Genomic DNA, 25,091 nt, shown 5'->3' on the forward strand with positions numbered 1-25,091 from the left:
AAGAAAGAAAGAGAGAGAGAGAGAAGAGAGAGAGAAAGAAAGAAAATTTTGTCGGCCTATAAATCAAAATTTGAGACTTCAAAAACCCCAAATTTGTGTTTGACTATAACTCACATAGATATATTAAAAATATTTTTCTGAAATCCAAACCTCAAAATTATGGTAAATTTACAAGTTATTGTATACAAAATTCTAATTACACCAGAAGAAAGTTCAACATAATTTATAAGCAACTGTTCAAGAAAGCATCTCTGGTGAAAAATAAACATGATGACAGTGAGCTCAGTATATAATTTAGTACAGGGAATTGTAATGGGAGTTTTCAATCACAGTAAATAACTTAAAAAGAAATTGCAGGGCTAGCATGTGGCATGGAGGTTAAGGTGCTGGATTCCACATGAGCAACTGTGCAGTTTAAGTCCTGGACCCTGCAACCTGAAAATCATGCTGGGCATGTGTGCTTGCATTCCCAAAATCCTGAGAGGAGACTGGAGGATAAGAGATTGCAGCATGGCCATCTCATATGGTGATTCCTCATCCTCCTACCCGACCTCCCCTGTCTCTCTCTGGCAAGCAGCACACACACCATATGGAAGGAAAAAAAGGAAAGAAAAATAAATTGCATACCTCTTTTCTTCCTGCCTTTTTAAATGTAGGAAACTCTACTTTGGTAATATCTTTTATCTTTCATTTAAAGTAGTGGGTGGAGTGATTCTCACTTTATTTTTAAAAATAATATATATTCTATATAATAATATTTATATCTGTATTATATGTAGATATATGAAACCCTAAGTGCAGTGAGGTTTAATGCAGTATAGCATGTGTTAAATGAAAATTACTGATCATCATCTCAGTTCCTCTTAGTCTATTGAGTTTTGGTTTTAAAACGCATGTAAGAATAAGACGGAGAAATCTGTAATATCAGGAACTGTCTTGATGGGCTTTGAGTTATTCTGTGATTTGCATGTCTAGAAACTAGATTGAGTACCTCCCTTTGCAACCAGTATTCAGGGAGGTCACCAGGAGTTTACAGGTCTCCTTTGTCATTCTTTCACAAACTGTTTGAAGTCCCCCCCATACATTGTAAATATTTAACATATTCAGATTTTTCTGTGACCATTTACTTCTCTCATTTAAGCATTGAAGTCAAAAAAGAGAAAACAGTATCTACTGGATTCTTTTTTTATTTATTCTTAATGGAAATTCCACAAACGTGTCATAAGCTCTAGTGGTTTCAAACACATGGCTCTTAGAGAATCTACACAGTACATTGTTTCTACAGTTCTATTTCAGGAACAAAGCTATGAGAGTAGAGACTTGGAAGTACTATGTGAACTTAATTTATGAGCACTGAAGAAATCATCTTATGGAGAGAAAAATGAGTCTTTCAATAGTCTCTAACCAAGTGGCACGTTACAGTTAATGGTTGATTTTATTCAACTGTTTTTGTTTGGGTCTTATCTGAGAAAAGAATGTAAGTGCTATGGGAGTAGAAATAGAAAATTGATTATAACTCCAAAGGTGCTTATAATCTCTTTGGAAGAAAGAACATGCTTTTTTAAAAATTATAATGGGTATAATACAGAATGTAGTCACCATCATTTGTCTTATTGGCATGATTACGTGGAAGAAAGAAATTACTACTAAAAGATGCTTACTCTTGAATATTTATTTAGATATTGGAGGAAATTTGAGCAATTTATTTAACTGTGCACTTCACTTTTTTCATCAGTGAGTTCCACATACTTTAGGGTTGTGATCAGTAAAATACCACATATAAAGCAGATAAGCAGAGTGCCTGGCATGCAGCAAGTGCTTACTAAGTGATCGCAACTCATAACAGTAACATCATATAATTAAATAATCATACCAGGAATAAGGTAGTATTTTCCATTCTTCAAATGGAGAAATTAACACCTAGGACTCCCAGCCAAATAAGAGATGTAACCAGGACTGAACCCAGAGAGTCTTAACTCCAGGGGTCAGTCCCTTTAACTATATTATATTATACCACCTTATTTATTCATTTATTTCACAAAAATTAACTGAATGTATACCTATATACTAGATATTGTTTGTCATTAATAACAACATTATTTATACTGAACACGGGAAGATACAATGTGATGAAGATGGACCAACAATAACATAATTAGCTTTTTATTTTGACAAAGCCTAATCGAAATATTTAAGAATATTTATAAATAACATATGCTTAACAAATATTGGAATCAGTAAATATTGCCTTTCCCAATAACATGAGCCAGATAATACTAAATAAATAACCAGTTCATAAAACTTTGGATTTTCGCACTCCATTCATTCATTCTTCATGCATCTTAATAGGACCAAAGTGAGAGCATTTCTTCATGTTTTTTTGATCTTTTATTTACTTTTAAAGTTTGTAAAAATCACCAGCAAAACAAACAGGAGCCATAGACCGACCCTTGTATTCCAATGTCTCAAAAGCAGACATAAACCATTTGCTTCTTCTACAGTTGTGAAATACTGTGTTCTACACAGCAGCATCCGCAGTTGAGTTTAAAGAGAAATTGACCTCGTGGTTTCATATGTAGTGGGATCCTCTCAGTATGCTTGACTTTTGCCTCTGAAAGTCTTTGCCATCTCAACTTTTACTATAAGTAGAACTATAAATCAAGTTTTATGACTCTATATATTTATTTTTAAAAAACAAAGAAATTTTATCAGTGCCTATTGTCAACCAAGCTATGACCTTAATCACATACTTTGGTGTCCCTAATAGGGTCACTTGAATGCTTTTCTATTTTGTGGTGTCTTCCATTCAGGAGTCAATCATACGGTTGTATATGTGGTGAATTAGACTTTGTAAAGAGATTATATATTGTCTTCTTGAACGTTTTATCTAGTAAAAGAAATATAATGGGGTCTGTGCTACTTCTGGCTGAAGCAAGACAGGTGAGGATGTTCTTTGTTTCTATTAAATAATTCAATTGCTGACAATCCTTTCTTTGGTGTAGAACATAAAAAATGGGTTTAAAGATACTGTATGGAAGAAAACAAACTATTAGTAGAATCTGGATGACCAAAAGATGTCTTTTCACAGAACTGTAAGTCAAATCTTTCTCCATAATGGATGTGCAGGTCCTTATTTTTTTCAGGTGGCTGACAAAGGAGTAATATGATGTTAGTACTACTAAAAATGAAAATCCAATAAATGTGGTTCCAATGAGACCGGCAATCTGAGAAAACGTGGCTCCTAGTTCCATCTGCTGATTATAGCACAGACCCTCTTCACCTTCTGTGGCCTCTACGACTGAGTAATAGATGACAATTGGAATAATTATGCCCAGAACAACACCCCATATGTAAACACACAGTTTCCTAGCAAAGTTCGGCTGGCGAAATTTTTTCAGTAAATGGCCATAAAATATTTTCTCATAGCACGAAGTGATTTCTTGCACGGAATCCTTTTTCATTAAGGTAGCATAGCGGCTTACAGCAATCCAACTTAAAATTAAGAGGCTGACAAACATGCTTATATGCATGCATAGAGTTCCCAGAAAGTTGATCACTCTGCATTGCACAGAATGATATTGCCATTGGAAACCTTTCAGGAAGTAGATACCCATGAAAGGCATGGCGCTGCACACAAGTAAGTTTGCGGTCACAAGGTGTGCCAGGTAGATGTGCGTTGATGTTTTCTTAGCTATTTTTGTTAAAAATACCCACTGGGAGAGAGAGTTGCCGAAGAGACCAACAATACAAAGGAAGGTGTAACTGATTGGTAAAGCCATGGAAGAGATCATGGATGGTCGAATGCATGTTGAATTGTTACTCATTTATAACAGATTTTCTTGAATTTTGTCACAGGAGCTAGAACAGAATTGCAGATATTTAATATTAAAATTATGGCTGTGTTTAAGCTGAATAGTAAAGAAAAAACACATGGGATGAAATAAAATAGTGACAAAAATGGATTGCATGGAAAGGGAAAGTATAGAAGACTCTCTACCTTTTCTAATCACAATTGTTCCGATTGAAATAAAAACAGAAGATTATGTATTACAATAGATAATGCCTTTGTCTGAAAAACAGAATTTGATGTAAATAGTTAAATATTCGGTATTTATAATTTTTTTGAGAGGTTTTTGCTATAGGGCGCGTGCACTCACCAGACAGACAGAGAGAGACAGAGAGACAGAAAGCGAGAAATCACCCCCCCGGGGGATGGTCACGCCGCAATCCCTTCTCCTCCATTCTCCTCTCGGGATCTTGGGCACGCACGCACACGCGCCCGGCGTGAGTTTTAAGCCACTGGGTCCAGGACGTGAACCGCGGTCGACTATGTGGGAGTCCAGCGACATAGCCATTACGCTAACTGCTGTTTCCCTAGTATTTATCATTTTATATTAGAGGAAGCTATAGTTCTTAGAGTATAAAGCAATTTATAAACGAGTCATTTTTCCCAAAACTGAAGATTTGTCAATGTTAAGGTACATTCAAACAATACACACTGGCAAAAGGAAGACATTGCAAAGGCATTTTGTGGCCACATTAATAGATGAGTTAGTTTTTAATTAGACATTAATTATATTTAAATAGTTTTCAAAATGTGTCTTCTCTTTTTTCTTCTTTTTTTAAGGTTTTTTCCATAGGGCACATGTGCTCTCCTGGAGGGAAATAGAGAATGATTGAGAGAAGGAAAGTAAGAAATAACCACCCACAGGAAATGGCCATGCCACAATCCCTTGTACTCCATCCTCTTTTCAGGATTTTGGGCACTCATGCACACACACCTGGTGTGATTTTCAAGCCACCAGGTCCGAGACTCGAACCACTTTCAACCATGTGGGAGTCCAGTGCCTTAACCACCACACCACCTTCTGGCCCCTCAAAATCTGTCTTTTCATGGCTAGGTTAAAACACTTCTCTATAATCTAATATTATCAGAAGAGTCTCTTCATGTTTTTGAAGTACACTCATTTCCATGCAAACAAAAACCCAGGCAAATCCTGAGTTGAACAGAGGGAAAATATAGCAACCAAGGATAGACTCCAAAATGCCAGGATCATTACCACAGGGCAGCAGTAATTTCTCGTTTCACATATTTAATATTAAACTGTCATGCTTCAATAAAAAGATTACTTTAAAATTGTATGTCAGAACTGTAGTTGCTGTATTTGTTGATTAGGGCGCCCCCATGTGTCCTTGTGTGTAATTTAGTACATATTTGAGTTTTTCAGTTTTCTTGGAAATGTGATATTATAAATGCAGGTATAGTTGTTGCTTTTCTTTTTTTGTTTGTTTCTTCTTGTTTTTGTCACTTATGTGCTCACCAAAGAGAGGAAGACAGAGAGAGGGAAAGTGAGAAATCACCCCCCAGGGGGGATGGCCACACCACAATCCCTTCTCCAATCTCTTCCTGGGATTCTGGACACACAGGCACGTGTACACACACACACACACCCGGCATGAGTTTCAAGCCACCAGGTCTGAGGCTTGAACTGTAGTTGATCATATGGGAGTCCAGCACCTGAATCACTAAGACTCCTGGTGGCCCTGGTTTTCACTTTTCTATTTTTTTTTTAATCTTCTTACTTCAGAGGGTACACACGAAGTGCTGATGACTTACACCTAAACATTTCATTCTTATTTTTCTCCATATTTCCTTATTTCAGATGAGAATAACGAAAGTTAATGGATTCTGGTCAATTTCAGAATGTGCTGCATCTCCCTGTGTTCCTCAATATCACCTGAGCATACATTCTCCACTTTTTTATGATCTAGAGCAGGGTTTCTCTTTTAATTTTTTTAAAATCACATTCTACTTACACCTAAACATTTCATTCTTATTTTTCTCCATATTTCCTTATTTCAGATGAGAATAACGAAAGTTAATGGATTCTGGTCAATTTCAGAATGTGCTGCATCTCCCTGTGTTCCTCAATATCACCTGAGCATACATTCTCCACTTTTTTATGATCTAGAGCAGGGTTTCTCTTTTAATTTTTTTAAAATCACATTCTTTCTTTTGGTAAGCATAAAAATTTCACCATACACAGCCTTCTGAGATTCTTATCATTCCCAAGCCCCTCAGGGCTATTTTACTGTCTATTCCTGTTCAGAATCACGGTTTTATTTTCATCTTGGAAAATAGAAAGAGGGAATTTTTTCCAAAATATTTTATTATAACTTTGAAATATATTTTTTTAAACCAAACAATCCATAAGACTTGAAATTTTGAGGGCTTCCCATTGTCTAGGAGCAAATACTAAAACCTTTCATTCATGTCTACCAGTGCCTTTATCATTTTATTTTATCTCTTTGCAGCTTATATCTGGAAAGCAATCCATGTTTCAAAGTGAGTTTGTTTCTGAATCCAGTACAGCCTGGAGAATTAGAGTCTGGTTGTAGTTAGTACAGACCCAATTATAAATACATAAACCTAATATGTAATTTAACCGATTTCAAGGTCAGTCAAATAGAGAGGGGAATAAGCCCATTTATTTCTTAAGGACAAATTTATCTTCTCAAAGTAGATTTTGATTTTGAATGGAGCTTACTTTTATGATGGCGTTAAAGGAAAGCACTAGCCCCTGCCTTGTGTAGATAATGTACAATATACTAAAAACCATAAAGGTAATGGTGCTTCAGTGTGATTATTGATAGCAAATGCTTCTGAACAAAAGGGAGGCAAGACTTTTACAGAGGCTAGCTTTTTCAGAGTCTCTGCAGGAACCTCAGCATAGCAAACGACAACTAGTTCACCATATCTAGCTTCCCAAACTTGTATCTATTGTGTACTTCTCCTAATTTAAAAATAAACTTTGATTGTAAAACTACTAGATAATTTTTTCAACATGGAAAATACTGTTCAACTTAAGAAGTCAAATAAAAATGATATGTTACAGATACAGAACTACTTTCCAGAAAATGTCTGCATGTCTGCGTTCCCTTCAGCAGAGTGTGTCTACAGTCACTCCTGCATATATCGTGTCTCTGCTAATTTGACAACGAAAAGTTCTATTACTCTGACTTCAATTACTAATGATTATCCGCATTATTAACATGCTGATTACTTAATGATAAGTTTTCAAAATGTAAACAGGTTAGTCCTCTCAGAGTTTTTAGAATTCAGTTTTAAACTAAACATGAATAAATAATCACCCTTACCTGTATAAGTAGTTTATGCCAACTAAGGCATATATTGTTCAAGGTAGTGATGCCAAATTTCAGACTTAAAATTCTCCGATCTTCGCTCTTCCTATGTCCTTAGTTAATGTAAATAGATTCAGGCATGACACCAACTACAGTTACAGTAAGGGGGGGAGAAAATTAAACAAAAATATTGAAGAAATTCAATAGTTTTGGTGAATATAGCAACTGCCTCCTCAAAAAAACCCCATTTCTCTATTTCTGTAGTGAGAGGAAGTTAGTGGACAATATACATATCATACTTCCTTATGATTATTTCACAATCTAGTTTACACCTCAGTTAGCTAGATTAGTGTGATTGGCAGATGCTAAATTGAAAGGTTGAATCCCCCATGACTAGTTTTCTACAATGCAGAGAGAGAGAAGTACTTTGTAGTAACCCTATAGAATATTGGCATAAACTTGTCTTTAAAATCATTTGTAGATGGCTTGTTTGCAATCCATCTTTATCAAGAGTAGAGGGAAACAAAATTCAAGGTTTTCTTATTCAGAAGCTTGCCACAATCAAATATCAGAGACCTGGAATAGAACTTTATGACCTTCTATGTCTTTGTTTTAAAGTTGAAGAGAGTTAGAACCCAGAGAAGCTCACTGTCAGCCCAGAGTGCACCCAGTGGGGGTTAAAGGGTACTAATTTGGTTACTAATGAACTAACTCACTAGTTCTAATTGCCTTGTGCTACTTTCATTTGAATTCCATGGGTAGTGAGTGAGTGCCTTGTCTAGAGCTTTTCATGATGTATTTGGGGAATCCTGGCAAGTGGCAAATACGCCTCAGATCAAATGAACAGTTACATTAGGATATTTTTAAAAATTAGAAAACCTATGCATAAAGTTATTTAGTCAGTTTTTGAACTAGTAACTAAATAAAAAACAATTGAGTACAGCTGAGAAGTCAGACTTGAATTAATACCACCCTTCCTTCGGTAGTCAAAAACCAGTGGGAGTCTGAAAAAGAGAATAGAAATCTAACTTCATCAAACCTTAGCACTTTAATTATCAGCAAATCCTCATTTACAATTAATAGAAGTACTTTGCCATTTCTCTTAACCTCTAGTGTTTACCTTATTTCATATTGACCGCATAAATTCTCTCTGATGTTTGCCAATGCTTCTCTCTCAAACAAAAGTGAGAACTACTTGAAGGGTCTGGATTTTGTTCTGGTGCTGTCCATCTTTACAATGCTTTGACATAATTTACTTAAGAACAATGACTCATCCAGGCCTTTGATTGCAGAGTAATTTGGTTTCTAGAATCCCGTGTTTACATCAACAATTTCGTATGTTCTGGGAAGGAATTGCTTAGAACCAAAGCAGCTTGAAGAGAAGAAAGAATGGAAATGGGATGCTGTGTATAAGTGATTGAAAATAGTTTTGCTATTACCTGTTTGGGACTTAAACACCTTTGGTCCAACAGAGGATGCCCTTGCTTTCCTCCATTGTCCCCAAACTCAGTAAATAATAACTTCACTCCTTCAGTTATGCAAGCCAAAAACCAAATCATCATCTTTGATGATTTCACATCTCACATCTAGGTGATTGCTGCTACCCCAGCTTCTGCTAACATCACCGCCATTAATTAGCAACATTTTCTAACGCTTTGTATGTGTCAGACATCCTGCTTTGTGTTTTACATGCTAGTCTTATTCAGTCTTCACAACACCCTGTGAAACGAATAATCTTCATTTTAAAGGTGAGGAATACTGTAAGAGACCAGAGCAAAAGCAGAGTGACTCTATTTTGTCCCACCTTATTGAGGGACGGCACCATTTCAAAGAGGTGAGCCAGTCACATAAAAGAAAGTTATAAAACCATCACCCCACCAGGGCTGACCGATAAAAAAAAGAAAAGGAAAGGAAGGAAGGAAGGAAGGAAGGAAGGAAGGAAGGAAGGAAGGAAGGAAGGAAGGAAGGAAGACCAGAAACCTAAAATAACTTTCTTGCCTAACTTAACGACTTAATGACCAACTGAGGAGAGACAGCTACTCACCATGTAATCTACAACCAATGTATAGTCACCTGATGACCTACCCCCTAACAGCAAATAAAAACCCAAACCAGTTAACACACGGGGCTCTCAACTCTGACCTGCTGAGCCAGTGAGATTGGGAGTCCTGGCTCGAACCTGAATAAAAGCGACCCTTGTGTGCTTACATCGGAATGAGCTCCATGGTGGTCTTCTGAGAATTCGCAGCTGGGGTGCAACAACTGAAACTCACAAAGGTCATATAAGTTGCCCAAGGTCACATCACCGTGTGTCACAGTATGATGACTGATTTTCCCAAGAACAAGCAATTTAGGAGGAAAAAAAAATCCATGGCTACAATGCCTTTGTTGGAACTTGCCTCTGAAGTCAACACTGACTTCCTCAGTATTCTGTTAGTCAGTATGTGGGGGGTAAATAACAGGAGGCGATGATCACTGGGCAGTATCTTGAAGCTAGCTACCACAGATGTCAGTCAACCATTGAACCAAAAGGAAGAGTCAGAAGTACTTGTTTAAAAACCATTGTCAGGGGACAGCCAGGTGGTGTGGTGGTTAAGGCAGCTGGATCCCACATGGCTGAATATGTGATTTGGGCACATGTGCGTGCATGCCCAAAATCTTGAGAGGAGAGCGGAGGAGAAGGGATTGAGGCATGGTCATCCCCCTCTGAGAGGGTGCTTTCTCACTTCTCTCACCAGCAAACTAAAAAAATCAAATAAGAAACCATTGCTTACATATTAGGAAGAATGCCTAGTTAGATTTAAGTTGTACCAATTCTTACACCATTATGATTTTCTTGTGCTCTATGTTTTTCTTAAACAGTACAACTCATTCAGCGAATTGGAATCTCTACTAGGTTTCTAGTGGCACATCGTGGTCACAGAAGTTTGCAGGTCTTCAAAAAGTTCATGGAAACGATGCATGAATTTCAAAATTTTTTTGTACCCAAATAAACTCATACTTTCATTACATTTTCCCATGAACTCTTTGAAGTTTCCTCATAAATGTTAGCCAGAAGCTAATTTAGGGTCTCAGGAAATTTAAGGGCAATCACACAAATAAGCTGAGAATTTAGATTAATAGTGATGTATGATACAGACTTCACATGCACTATGAATTAGAAAAGGGTGGAAACAGTGAATCACAGTGGTTCCAACAGGCTTTATGGGAGCAACTTTGATAAAGTGAGAACAGAACACTTTCACATGTGAGAAGAGAACACATGGGGCAACAATTTCATGCCAGGTATTGAACAGAGCATTTTACATAGACACCTAGAGACAGGAAATTGAGACTTAAAGAGGTTAAATGCATGCCTGAGGTGACACAGCTAGTCAATTTTCTTTCTTTCTTTCTTTCTTTCTTTCTTTCTTTCTTTCTTTCTTTCTTTCTTTCTTTTTTTTTTTTTTTTTTTGCTATAGGGCACATGCGCTCGCCAGACAGACAGAGACAGAGAGAGAGAGACAGAAAGCAAGAAATCACCCCCCAGGGGGGATGGGCATGCCGCAATCCCTTCTCCATTCTCCTTTCGGGATCCTGGGCACGCACGTACACATGCACGGCATGAGTTTAAGCCACCGGGTCCAGCACTCGAACCATGGTCGACTACATGGGAGTCCAGCAACATAGCCATTACTCTGACTGCTGGTCCCTCAATTTACTTTCAAATGACCTCATTCTCTACCTTAGAAAACAGAAAATTATTGGTTTTCCTTGCAGGTCAATAACGATGCCTTATGGTAAATAGATTAGGGTCAACTCTTTAGAACTTGGAACTTCTTTCCAGACAGGATTTCCTGTTCTAGATTCTGAGGTGACAGAAATTGATGATAGGAAAAAAGCAAGACCAATTTCTTTCTATTTGGGAATATTCTGGACTTCACTAAGCTAATTTTTATCCCAGCAATGTCCATATAAATTCTTTATGATGTAAGTTCCATAATCTAAATACGAGGAAAATTCTACTTATAAATTTTTCTCATAAACTGGGAAATATTGTTGGAGTGTAGAAAAAGATAAGTGTCAGGGAATACTAGTTAAAACAAAAATATTGTCAGGGCTGGCAGGTGGCATGATGGTTAAAGTGCTGGACTGCCACATGGCTGACCATGGTTTGAGTTGTGAACCTGGTGGCTTGCTTTCTCCAAATCAAAAAATAATAATAAATAAAATTAATTATTTTTTAAAAATATTATTACTTGTCAGGTAGAAATTTCAAGAGTAATAAAGTACATTGCAAGTTCTCTGTTCTCTGTGAAAGTGGTCCCCCTGGACTTTTCACATTTGAATCACTGGTGGGTGATTTTGGTTTTCATTCATCTTTCTCATCCCTCTCCTCTTTAAAATTTCACCTAACAATTCAAATTACTTCTTACATCTTCTGCAAAATACTGGTCTTCTAAGTGTTCTGTTCTGACCCTCATGATCTACCTCCTTGAGACATTCGTTTCCTACAGTTCAAGTCCTGTCTTGTGCTAAGTATCCTGCTTTGGAGATGATTTGTGTAAGTATTGACTTTATTAATCTGGCCCCAGAATTCCTTTGGAGTGATTCAGTGAGAGCAGTTCAAAGGGCAGGCATGCGGTCATTCATTTTGATCATCCGTGATGGACTGTATATAGCAGTAGTCCATGAGTGCTTTCTTGACTCACATGGATTCTTGGGGTTAGAATTAGGGACCCTTAGCAATTTTCCTCAGAGCCCGAACCCAGAGGACACAAGTCAGCTTAGTCATAACTGAACTTTTGTGCTTCCGCCAGAAAGTTATTTTAGAGTATCTAAGCTAGCATCTAAACTTGCTGCCATTGGCCTTTTATGTACTCTGTCTCACCAATCAGATGCTGAGGGCATCAGGAAGCTGGTGTGCAGAAAGGGAAGACATACCTAATTTAGAATGAGATTAGAACATCACATTCAAAAACAAATTATTTCTCCAAAATGTGGGATGCAGTAAGTCTTGTCCAGTTCAGTGCACACCAACCCAGCACTTACTTTTAGGGAGTAAAGTACAGCCCTGTTTCTCAAAGCCATGGTGTGCTCAAGGCTTGCTGAGCACCCTGCTCGCTTCAGGATGTGGTGTCTGGCCACAGCCCTGTTTCCAGTTGCTCTGTTCTCAGGCCCTCACCGCCTACTGCAAGCAGCTCTGTTCATCCTCCACCCTTAAGCAAGGTGTGAAAAAGAACCTCTACTTGCACCTAAGAGTGGGTTTCTCAGCACGCAGTGGGAGGATTTCTCTCAGTAACTATTAAAAAAATACAGTCCAAAATGTTGACATTTACAGTGCACCAAAGAGTTCTTAGCCTTGTAGAAACAATCTAATGATAAAACGTAAGTAGACCTGATAACCAGTTTCACAGTGCTTCAATTTTGACTTTTGTCTTTTCATATAGGCTGAAATATGCTTGCTAGACACATTGTCTTTTAGGAGTGCACAGCACAGAGACACTCTAGCGGCCTCAGTGGCAGTCATTAGAATTGGAACCATCTCAGAGGGCGTAGTTGGAAAGCAGACAGGATTGGCAGGTTTAGGAAAGGGGAGAAACTTTAGCATTGGATTAGATGAAGCAAAAATATCCCTGAGGACAGTCAAATTTTGAATTTCAACATCTTTGAATCAGTCAAATTTGGTTCATAATCATACTTCAGAGCCAGCCATTCTTTTCTATGTGTTCTTTGAAAAGCTAAAAGTAGTTCTTTTCTATGTGTTCTTTGAAAAGCTAAAATCAGATAAAGATTTCTGAAAAGGAAGCATTTGATGTTAGAGTTCTAAAAATAGTTCGGCCTATTCTGTTGCCACAGGTACTACATACACACACACACACACACACACACACACACACACACACCCTGGAAAACAGCAAGTTGGACTACTATGAGACAGAGAATTAAACAGACATTGTATGTAAGTGCCCAGAATTCTCACCACTCTACTGTCTCCTTTCCAGGACCAAAGTTTCATGGCCATTTTATTACCAGTCACTTCTTTTGAGTATCTACATTACTTATCTTAAGTTTCCTGCTCCATGTCATTTCCTGTCCTTATTTATTTATTTATTTATTTATTTATTTTTTTCGGAGAGGTTTTTGCTATAGGGCACGTGCACTCGCCAGCCAGACAGAGACAAAGAGACAGAAAGTGAGAAATCACCCGGGGGATGGCCACACCGCAATCCCTTCTCCTCCATTCTCCTCTCGGGATCTTGAGCACGCACGCACACGCGCCCGGCATGAGTTTTAAGCCACCGGGTCTGGGACTCGAACCGCGTTCGACTACATGGGAGTCCAGCGACAGCCATTACACTAACTGCTGGTCCCATTTCCTGTCCTTATTTAGGAGGTAAAAAGAGAAAGAGATGCCAAGGGAAGACAGGAAAAATTGACAGGGTATCTGAGGTCTTCCCTCTGTACCTGTTGATATCCATATTCATTTTCTGTTATTAAGAACCCCAGGTACTGAAATCACAAGTTTTCCTGAGAACCACTTTTAGAAAACTAATAATAATAATAAATGCCAGCCACAGAACTGCTTTTATAATATGTGTAATTTATATAATTTTAAGAACCTCTCTGAGATAGGTACTATTGTTACCGTCATTTTCTGGATGATAGATTTAGGTCTGTAGAAGATAAGTAACTTGCCTGTGTACTACAGTTGGTATCTTGTAAGGCCTGTTTTGGAACCCAGGTAGTCTGACTTCAGAGTGCATTCTTACCTGCTACTTTATACTGACTCAATATATATGATAGTCCTCACCAAAATCTGGTTTATTGCTTTGGGTCACGTGACCAACTATCCCCACTGACCAAAAATATATTGGGTTGTCGGGAAAGTCGTGACACATTTTTGTATAGACAGACAGAAAAATACATCATGACTTTTCCAACAACCTGATATTTCATCTATGAACCTGTTTCCTGTTTTCAGTCTGGAAACGTACTAACTCCTTCTTGTCTCACCATTGTAAAGGTAGGTGCCCTTTTCCCTTTGTAACTGGTAAATAATCTGAGGATTATATTTTGTGATTCTCTGAATATACTGTTTCCCTTTCACTCAGTAGATTTTAGCATTCATTGACAATTCTTGCCTAAACCTGCTGTTCGCTGGTAATCTTTTAATGGATGGGCATATATAAAACTTGAAGTAGTGATTTTAAGGCATCACTGTAAATAAGTCTTGATGTTTTAATATTTCTCAAATAGCACTATATATGGCATCATTTCTATCTTCATGTTACCTCTTCTTCCCATTGCCCTATCATAAACCAGCCTAAAATGTGGTTTTTTTTTTTTTTCAAAAACCTGTGAGATGTAAGTTCTTTATCGTTCTATAACTATAGAAATACCTGGTAGAAAAAGTTGGAAAAAAGGAACGTGTGTCAAATTGTAATGCAGATGTCTGCAAGAGGCTCACTTTTTTGATGGTGCTTGGCCAGCAGAGGGCAGTATATTACCAGCCCTAGATAAACCTTCTGCTAGTTGGGACTGAAGCATAAGCTGACTGCGTAGTACTATTTTCTAACTGGAAACTTAAAGCAATAGAACACTTTTCTTAAGCTCTAATAAAATAACAAACTTCTTTATTTTGGTAACTGAAAGCTTCAAGCACGAAGGAATAAAATTAATAAAATTAATTTTGATTTCTGCCCTTAAGATGAAAACTCAGTTACCACTCGTCTGCCTTTAATAGGATATGTGGTGGGGCCACCAGATGGCTTGGTGGTTAAGGGCACTGGACTCCGTTAAGAGCTCTGGACTCCCTCATGGCTGACTGAGCTTCAAGTCCTAGACCTGGTGGCTCACTTTCTCTCTCTCTCTCTCTCTCTCTCTCTGTCACTCTCTGATCGAATTAAAATAAATAAATAGTTAAATAAAATAATTCTAAAAAAATTGGATATGTCATCTGGGGATTGTTTTGGTTTGTTTCATGCTAGTGATTATCACTGGAGTCATCTCTGTAAACTATTCACAACTACAATAGTCCCAATAATGTCTGACATGTTTTAGTATGTGAAAGTTTTTATTACCATATCTTTAGTTTTCCTTTAACTTTTTTTAATCATAGCAAGAGGTAGAAAGCTTGTGTTTTTTTAAAGGAGTCATTGATTTTTTTAAATGTTATTATTTTATTTAACTTTATTATTTTTTTTAATTTGACGGGGGGTGGGGAGAGAAAGTGAAAAAGCGAGCCACCAGGAGGTCTGGAACTTGAACCATGGTCAGCCATGTGGGAGTCCAACACCTTTAGCCACCACACCACCTGCCACCCCTTTGGTAGTCAGTTTATAAAGTCAAGTGATACTAAGAGACTTAGAGTGAAAATACATTGTCTATTAATAAGCATAACTTAAAGTATTTTAAGGCATTTTACCTAAAAAAAAGCATAGGAGAAATCACTTTTGTTCTCCATTGAAGTCACTTCCACCTGTCTGTCTAACAACTATGCAGATCCTGCCTCTGAAGAGACATTCTAATTGGTTGCCTTAGATTTCAACTCTCCCCATAAGAGATAGTGTATGCTAGTTCTTATCTCTGAGAAGATGTGATTTGTTACCAAATCTTCAGTAACTCCAGCACTCCCCACCCTGCAATGGTTTGGAAACTACATTTCTCTCTCTATCTCTCTCACATACATACACAGCTTTCAAGTAAAATAATTCAAGGCATTATATGTTTTGTTAAGTTACTTACTGTATTTGTTGTTGCCCTTTTAGAAATTAATGCAACATATACTCTTTTTATGCATCTCTCTCTCTCTCTCTCTCTCTCTTTTTGGTATTTTTAATTGCCAGATGGCACGTGCTCTCACCAGAGAGGGACATGGAGAGAGTGAGGGAGAAAGCACCCCCAATGGGACATGGTCACACCACAATCCTTTCTTCATTTCTCCATCCTGCAGGGATCCTGGGCACACACGTGTGCATGCCTGGTGTATTTTTCACAGCACCAGAGCTGGGATTCAAACCGTAGTCAGCCATGTGGGACCTGATTTCCTTAGCCACTAGGCCACAGGGCCAGCATTCTTTATATTTTATATGCCTCATTTATCTATTGCTGCATACAGACCACCTCTAGGCTTGGTGTCATAAATACATCCACCATGTATTCACTGAATCGTGTTATTACCTATAATTCTGGGCTCGGCTGGGCTGTTATTCTGTTAGTCTCACCTGGAGTCATTCATGTAGCTTAGCTTAGTCATCTAGTAGCTTAGTTGAGGATGGATTGACCAAGAGGGCCACCCTCCAACATCTAGAGCATCATCTGGGACAGTTGGGCAGGCTGGGCATCTCTCTCCATGTGATGATGTCAGGGTTCCAAAAGGGCAACACTAGAAACTGTAACGCCTCTTAAGGCCTTGCTCAGCTGTCATACATGCCCACCACATTTTTATCGGTCAAAGCAAGTGTCCATACCTGCTCATATTCTAGGGGTGCGGAAATAGACTCCACGTTTGGAAGGTGGAACAGCACAGAATTTGGGGCCACCTTGAATCTACCAAAGTGCTGCAGTTTTAATGTTTTAGATAGATTTTCATATTTTTTCCTCGAAGTACAGTGAATTGGCCATTTCCTTAGGGATTATTACATGTACCTCAGAATCCTGTTTCCTGGGTAATATTCCTCAAAGAGAAAGACATTTTCCTTTGCAAAGGGATGCCCACCGTGTCCCTCTTTGGACTTAGAGCTACCGTGTTGCTTTGATTATTTTTCATATTGAAAGTTATGTTCAATGTGCTATGAATTCATACTATTTCCTTGGTAGTTTTTTTTTTCTTCTGTAAATAACCACTCTCTTTCTTTTCTGTTTCCAGAATATTAACCTAGTTTTCCAATAAAACTAGAAAAATGTTTTATTTCTGCTACTTCCCAATGGTTTGTTCAATCGTGAGAGCTGGATAAATTCACTGGCATCTCCAGTGCTTAGAGCTGAAAGGATGTATTATAGAATGATGATTAGTCTGGCATGGTGGGGAACTCCCCCCTACCATCACCACCATGGCTAGGTTGCACTTGTGATTCAAGGTTTCGTTATTTTGAGGCTCATAAATATCCAACTATTGGACCATGAGCCTCACATTTACTTACTTAGCTGCCTGCACTCCCTCCTTGCCACATATATTTGGAACCCTGCAATCAGTCCCCACAAGAGCTGACCCTGTCTGTTCCTGTGTTTTTCAAGTCTCACTGGCCACAAAGGGGAACTGAATATGAACATGCATGCAAACCTCATCAGTTCCCTTTGCAGCCAGCTGAAAGTTGTTTTCAATATAGAGGAAACAGTGTTTTTCTTTTGAGTACAAACTGAATTTCCACACAGATATGAAGCATTTCTATTTCTGATAAATCAGGGACACAGAAGAGGACTCAAAACTGTGAGAAAGACAATTCAAAGAGAAAGTGAGAAAGCAAAGAGACAAAGTGAATTGGAGAAGAGCAAGGGGTGCTGCTGAGTACAGGAAAGGAAAAAAAAACAGTGGGGAGGGTGGGGGTGATGGGGTGCTAGAAAGTCTAGATAAGTAATAGGACACAGAAAGAGACAGGAAATGTAGACAGGAACTGTCTGCAAAGGGCCTGTAACAGCTATGCCAGCATTATCAATGGAAGGTATTCAGATCTTTTGATGCTGAAATCTGCTATTGGATGAAATTTGAAAAAAAGAACACATTCAAGTGGTGGCCATTCCTGCCCGAGTTTATGCTGTTTGGCCAAGTTTATAGAGCAAGTTCCATGTCCCCATTTCAGAATGTAGTGTGGTGCCCAGAGCAGCCACTGTGATTACACAAGACAAAGCCAAGGATCAGATATGTGTCAACATATCTTCTTCTGTCATCTTGTTGGGTATCCTCATGTTCCTCTTCTACTTGCTCAAATTTCAGAATATGGTTGTGACTAGCATAAAATAGCATGGGTCTGTTACCGCTCCTGTCCTGGACATTGCTACTAATGAAAGCTAAGGCTACCCTTTTTTAGTTGCCTCCTCCACCTCCTTTGAGCCAAATTGGCTTCTACTGTGTATCTCCCTAGCCCTGATGTTTGCATTGAGCTTCTGGCTATTCCATTATATGTATTAACCTGGCCTTTCCCTTGGCACTTGGGTATTTGGATAACATATATGTATGTTTCCTACTTGTCAAATGTATTCATTAACTCATTCATCCTCATAACAACCCTGAGTGAAGCACTGCTGTTACCTATTTTCTCAGTAGAATAAATAGAACTTCTCCAAGGTTGTGTAGAAAGTGGTGGAGCCAGAAATTGTTCTCAGGAAGTCTTGACTGCATCATCCGCCCTTTTAACCTGTTTGCAAGGCTGCCTCTCACTTCTTTATTTAATAATATTTAAGGTCATTGAGTTAAGGAAACCTATTTGATTCAGCCTCTCCATAATTCTCGCCATGGCTTTACCAGTGGGATCGTAATACTGCATTGGCCAAGACTAACCCCCTGGACTGTGCTTAGATAGGCAGTACCAACATGTTCCTAGAGCTTGCTTCTTCTTTCCAATTTTTCTTACTCTCCCCTGCTTTGCCCAGTGCATGCCAGTTCTTTCCGCATATATATTAATACCTTTGGTCAGGTCACCTCCTAATATAAGAGACTTTCTACCTCTTAAAAATTGTTTTAGATATCTGTTCTCAGATATTTGGATTTTGTAGTTTATCTCTCAGAAAATATTCTCTTTTCCACATTCTCAGGGAATTCCTCATTTGGACTCCTATGTACTATTTATAATGCAAATGCCAAGCTGCCTGGTTATGGATCATTTCATCTACACATTGTTTATCTTGGTCCTGAGGAAAGTATATTAAAAGAGCAGTGGTTATCTACATTTAAGAAAATATTTTGGAGGGGACAAGCAGTTAGTGTAATGGCTATGTCGCTGAACTCCCATGTAGTCGACCACGGTTCAAGTCTTTGACCCGGTGGCTTAAACTCACGCCAGGCACGTGTGCGTGCCCAAGATCCCAAGAGGAGAATGGAGGAGAAGAGATTGTGCCATGGCCATCCCCCCTGAGGGGTGATTTCTCGCTTTCTGTCTGTCTTTCTCTGTCTCTCTGGCGAGCGCACACACCCTGTAACAAAGAAAAACCTCTCCAAGAAAAAAGAAAGAAAATATTTTTTGCTTTGTTTCTGTGCTCTGGCAACAAAACCACTGAGCAAAGTAAAAGACGAGTGCACACTGGTAGAAGTTATTTGCAACCCTTAGAAACGATGTAGGATTAGTATCCAGGATATACAAAAACCACTTGAATGATTAAAGAAATTAAAAAAGAAAGGAATGAAGGAAAGATAAGCAACTCTTTAAGGAAAAGAAGTAATGGGAGAGCTGTAGGTGTGAACAGACCATTCACCCAAGAAGGAAACCTGAATGAGCAAAAAAGGAAAATATGAAATGATAGTTTCACTTCTGATTATAAAAATGCAAACTAAAACTCCAATGAGATAGCATCTTACACCTACCAGATTGGCAAAAATTAGTAAACCTTTTAAAGCCAAGTGTTGATAAAGACATGGGTAAACAAGAAGTCATTTCTGCCAAGTGGTGGGATAGGTAGATAAATTGGTGAAATCACTTTGGAAAGCAATTTGTAAGAAACAAGATCAATTAAAAATATGCATATCCTTATAAGCAAAACATTTCTACATTTTTTTCATAAGAATTATTTTTTTTATTTATTTATTTATTATTTATTTTTTTTTTATTCTTAATGATCTACTGATCCCCTGTTAGAAATGTGTTTAACTTGCTATAGTCATCAGAGAAAGAGAGAGGGAAAGTGAGAAAGCAAGCCACCAGGTTCGAACTCAAACCACAGTCAGCCATGTAGGAGTCCAGTGCCCTAACCACCATGCCACCTGCTCACCCCCTGGCATTTCTACTTCTGTGTGTCAACCATAGAGAAACTCTACACATGGATATAAGGTATACAAAACATTTAACTTGAGCATGATATCTCATGGTGGAAACAACCTAAGTTCCCAATTGTCAGGGAAAATGGAGAAATGAACTGTTGTTTATTCATATAGTAAAATAGTACATCCGTGAAAATATATGAATAAGACCTGCATGAATCAGCCCAGCCTCTGTGGTGCAATCCATAGCTTAGTGGACTGCGGAACTGGAAACCACATGCCAACCACAGTGTCAGTCTCTAGTCGAACATCTGCCCAGGGTTCTAGCAGGCTGGAGGACTGGAGGAAGAAGACCGTGCCAATGACTGAACCCTATGAAGGGCGCTTAGCGCTTACACTTTCTCTTGCACTTTAAATTTAAAAGGCATACATCTATAATATCAGCATAAACATAATTTGAGTGAAAAAATACAAAAAAAGTAACAAACACCATTTCTGTACGTTTTTAAAACAGTGCATATTATTATGTATATTGTAAAAGTACAAAACCGTATCAGAATAATATACTTCAGCTTCAGGAAAGACACTTCCTTGGGGAAGGATTGGAGGTGAGCTTTAGTATATCTAACTTTTTGGATTTTGCATATAGGTACAAGAGAACTTTTAAGTAAGTAAAGTCTAAAGGTTAACATCTGTTCAGTTTTAGTGATAGTTGCTTAGCCATTTGTTATGTTGAGTTTTCCCTTTGTGTATGTTAGAATTTTTATTTTTTTATTTTCGGTTTTTGGGGGTTTTTTAGAGATAGATTTTTGCTCTAAGGGATATGTGCTCTCCAGAGAAACAGAAAGCAAGAAATCACCCTCCAGAGAGAATAGCCATTCTACAATCCTTCTCCTCCAGTGTCCTCTTGGAATTTTGGGCATGCACACACACATGCCTGGTGTGAGTTTCAAGCCGCCAGGTCTGGGACTCAAATCACGGTTGGCCAAGTGGATGTCCAGTAATAAAACCACTGCACCATTTGCTGGTTCCTTTTAAAAATGTCTTATAACCAAAAAAATATATGTGAAATTATGAAACCGGAGAATAGCTGTAGCAGTTAACTGTTGCTCCTGAAATAACTTGCATGGTTTATTAAAGCAGAAAGATTCTGTACATCGACATCTGTATCCAAACCATAATTAGAAACTTTTTCCAAAGATCATCTTATGATGGTTCTTTATGCATTTCGTGGGCCAGAAGCAAAATCAATAAGGTTAAGATGCTCTCATTTTATTCCATTTTTTTCTTCTATCCAATTTGTATGAGTTTTTCTGGATTGTCCATGTTTTCAGATAGAACTTGCAGAGAATGTAAAAATATATGATAGCTAGAAAAGCCAGTCCTGAGGATTATTATTTCCCTGACATTATACAATTTTGATGAGTGGTAAGCAGAATTTTTGCCCGAATACATATTGATGGCAACTTACTTTAAAAAAATAAATAAATGAATAAAAGATATCTCTGCAGTCATCGCTGACTTGAGCAGAATGAAACAAAAATGAAAATAAAAAGCATTGTCTTAGGAAAGACAATGTCTGTGCATCAGAAGTTTATCAACTTGTATACTTTCACATATAAAATACAGTTGCTGCATATATCACACAATGCAGTGAAAATTAAGTGACAACAGTGTGTGTGAAGCATCTAGCACAGTGAGGGACACGTGAACAAAGCTTACTGTGCTTCCATTCTCTTTCATATGGACTCGAAGCGGGGAAATAGGCAAAGTAGAAGTGTAAGACAGACCTAGTACCACCTCCTTTCCCATTCTGTACCCATTTTTACCATCACCCAATCAGCTCTCGGGTCTTCGCCTGAAAACCAGACTGAACTGAGGTCTTCAGCAGCCCCTCTACTGGACCATGTAGCTGTGTTTAATTCAGTTGAGAGTGTGCTGTAGTTTCTCTCTCCTCTGAGTGGACACAATTCAGAGTATATTTTGCGTTTTTAAATGTTTTCTTCCAATCAAAAGAAAGCGTCTTGGGCCAGATGGTAGCACAGTCATTGTGCAACTTGACCACATGGGTGAGGCCCTGAGTTCATGTCCTGGGACCTCTCCAAGCACCCTGGGCAAGCACACGTCTATGACCTGGGCAGGCTGAGACTGGGGGGACATAATGGTGTGGTGACCCTGTTGGAGCTGACTGTGTCTCTCTAGCACGCACACATATGCTCTCCTACCCCCCAACCCCAGTCTTTCTGTCTCTCTTAGGACAAATATGTGAATAAACTTTTTTAAAAAAAAAATACGAGTTTCTTTACAAGGGTATAGTGTTGGTACTTGACACACAAGGCTCTCCAGTAAATTTCAGACCTGTTATGAGTATTTTTCCCGCTTCGTGCTTTTGCTTTTATTTCTTTGGTTTCTGACAAAGAAAAATCTTTGAATCTAAACTTTTTAGTCAAATCTATGAACTTTTCCTATAGTTACTGCTATCAATTTATTAATAGAAAGTTCTTTCTCATCAGATGAGTTAGTCACTGACGTAGTTTTGAATCTTTTAATGGTCTCATTATTTTAGATTTAGTTCTTTAATCCACGTGTAATTTTTTTTGATGAGATACAAGGTGAAGCTGTAATTGGGTTTTTTTTTTAAATAGGCACAGCACTCTTTTTTAATCCATTCCTTCCTTCCCTAATCCTTTTTGTGTTCCTTCCTTTATTTGCAGAGATTCTCTCTCCGAGGGAAGAGAGTATATCAGAGTCACCTGGAATCCTTTTCAAAAATAGCTTTAACCCTATCTATGCAAGTTCCTAACACATCTTGCCTGACAGAATCTTAGGTCTTTGTTCTTACCCCAACCCCTTTGAGAGCCACTAATGTGTTGTATACTCTTCACATATCATCCGGGGTCTACTTAGCAATGTGTATTCTGTTCCCCTGATGCGTATGTTGTTGCATCTGCACCCCAGCCTTTTCCTTGTGGAAGGATAGGAATATAGTGCAGTATCTGGTAAAGTAAGTTTCCATTATATTTCCAAAGCCTGAAAAATAATTAGCCCATTAACATCTTTCTACAGCATCCAGCTTGACTGTTGAGAGAACTCTTATTTCATGCTGTTTACTCTTGTGGATAACTTTCAGTAAGACTTTGGTTCAAATAGTTGTAATTATATTAGTTATACTTTAGTATCAGCAGGAGTGCAGAATTCACTTTAAGAAACTGAAAATTAAACCTTCAGTGTTAGAAGAAAATGATCTTTTTCTTCTTTTTTTCAAAGTTTTTTAAAGGGGTTGCTTTTTGTTTTAATTAATTCATTTCTTTTTTACATTCAGTCTCTGCATTGCAGCCTACCAAATGATTTTTCCCATCATGTGAATTTTTTCTACTGACCTGATCTTAGAAATTCAAGATTAAACCTGGTTTTGCTCAAAGTACTTTTCTAAAAACCAACAGAATATTCAGCATTGAAGTCTCTCTCTCTCTCTCTCTCTCTCTCTCTCTCTCTGGCACCCAGGCAGTTCATTTTGCCCTTGTTTGGGTTTGCACATGTGAGATGTTGTTTAGAAACTTTTCTGAAGGTCTTTTGCAAGGTGAGGCTACATATATACTTTTGAATTTCCTTTTTCTGTGTGCTTCTAGAACTAAACCCTGGGTTAGAGGAGGTAGGAACAGTGTTTCCTGCTTGCATACACTAATGCTCAGTAAGAAATAAAAGATTATATATAATGAATAGCTTTAAATTGGTAAGTAGTAGCATATTTTTCTATAAATTTAGAAACATTTTCAGAATTCAGGTTAGAAATTTCTATCACTAAATAATCTGTTATGAGAGTATAGAAGATTGACTTTTATCAAAATTCATTTTACTGTAAATAATATTATAGCATGAATTAATTCAGTAGACTTTTAAAAAATTTAAGAACGCCATTGTGCAGAACTTTATAGGGATCATCCTATTTAATAAAAAAATGCAATAGCTTCTACAACTGTTCTTTAAAACTAATAAGAAGTACTATAACTGTTCGAACTATTTTTGCAGTAGAGATGGGGAGGGATAGAAAATGTTTACCAGGACATGAAGGGAAATTAATAATTTTATAATTTAAAATCATACAAATAAAAATGCTGAATTTCATTTAGATGGTATTTGTTAACATTGTAGGGACAAAATAATTAATGTAATATTTTTCATGAAGCTCTAATTTTCTATAAATTTCAGCTTTTATCCTAAATGTTACATATATTTTAAATATACTTTTGCTTTGATTCAACCACTTGTGTGTGCTTGTTGAAATATGGTTACATGAGCACCAAATATTATTAAAATAAATTCAGCTCTAACAAAAAATCTTCATCTTCTTTACCATTTATTCCAACAATAGCAATTGCCTACTATAAGCTTTAAGGAATACTCTGATTATTTTTTTAAAAATTCTTACACTGTTTCTTATACTATAGAAACTTAGGAATGGATCCTTGGAGTTTGTCGTTTGTATAATTAATTAACAACATTCTGGTTCTCTGTATGACCAAAGAACCGGGAAAGTGCTAAGCAAACTTTCAAGAATGTTTGCTTAATGACACCCTCCCTGTCCCCCAGATTGCAAATGTTTAATGTTCTATATAGCTATACCCAGATAGAATGACTAAAAGAAAAACCTAAGAATATTCCATTTTTTAAAGCACCCCTTCCTTTTCACTGTCTCTCTCTCACATCCATTTTTCAATTCATTCATTTATTCAGTTATTGGACAAATATGTATCAGTATTGTGCCAAGTAACACACTAAGCCCAGGGACTAAATGAAGATAAAGCTCTCTTAGAGTTTACTGTCCAGTTATTTTTGAACATACGTGAAAATTTTAGAGTTGTCTTTTCATTCTAATCTACAGGTTTTCTTTATTGTTATGAAATATTTGAACCCCCCAAACGTTTACCAAAGATAATATAACAACTACCTGTGTACCTACCACCAAGATATAATAGACATTAACACTTTGCCATGATTGCTTCTCATCTCTCTAGATATAACCATTAGCTTTAAGTTGGAATGCCCGTTGTATATA

The 25,091-nt window shown here is 37.6% G+C and overlaps 2 protein-coding genes across 13 annotated transcripts in view; one reads left to right on the forward strand and one right to left on the reverse strand.

Moving 5' to 3' along the window:
• CASK (calcium/calmodulin dependent serine protein kinase) overlaps positions 1 to 25,091 on the forward strand; it is a 465,298-nt gene that overhangs the window by 258,125 nt on the left and 182,082 nt on the right. The window lies entirely within an intron of this gene.
• Positions 1,182 to 3,852, reverse strand: GPR82 (G protein-coupled receptor 82). Its single transcript, XM_027772027.1, has one exon. It carries the CDS (start codon positions 3,822 to 3,824, stop codon positions 2,814 to 2,816), a length of 1,011 nt encoding a protein of 336 aa, XP_027627828.1. The 5' UTR covers positions 3,825 to 3,852; the 3' UTR covers positions 1,182 to 2,813.

This window comes from Tupaia chinensis, unplaced genomic scaffold (assembly GCF_000334495.1).
Source record: "Tupaia chinensis unplaced genomic scaffold, TupChi_1.0 Scaffold000248_1, whole genome shotgun sequence".
Lineage (NCBI taxonomy): Eukaryota > Metazoa > Chordata > Mammalia > Scandentia > Tupaiidae > Tupaia > Tupaia belangeri.

Excerpts from the sequence above, each read along its gene's own strand:
- GPR82 (XM_027772027.1), bottom strand. The coding sequence starts at position 3,824 with ATGAGTAACAATTCAACATGCATTCGACCATCCATGATCTCTTCCATG.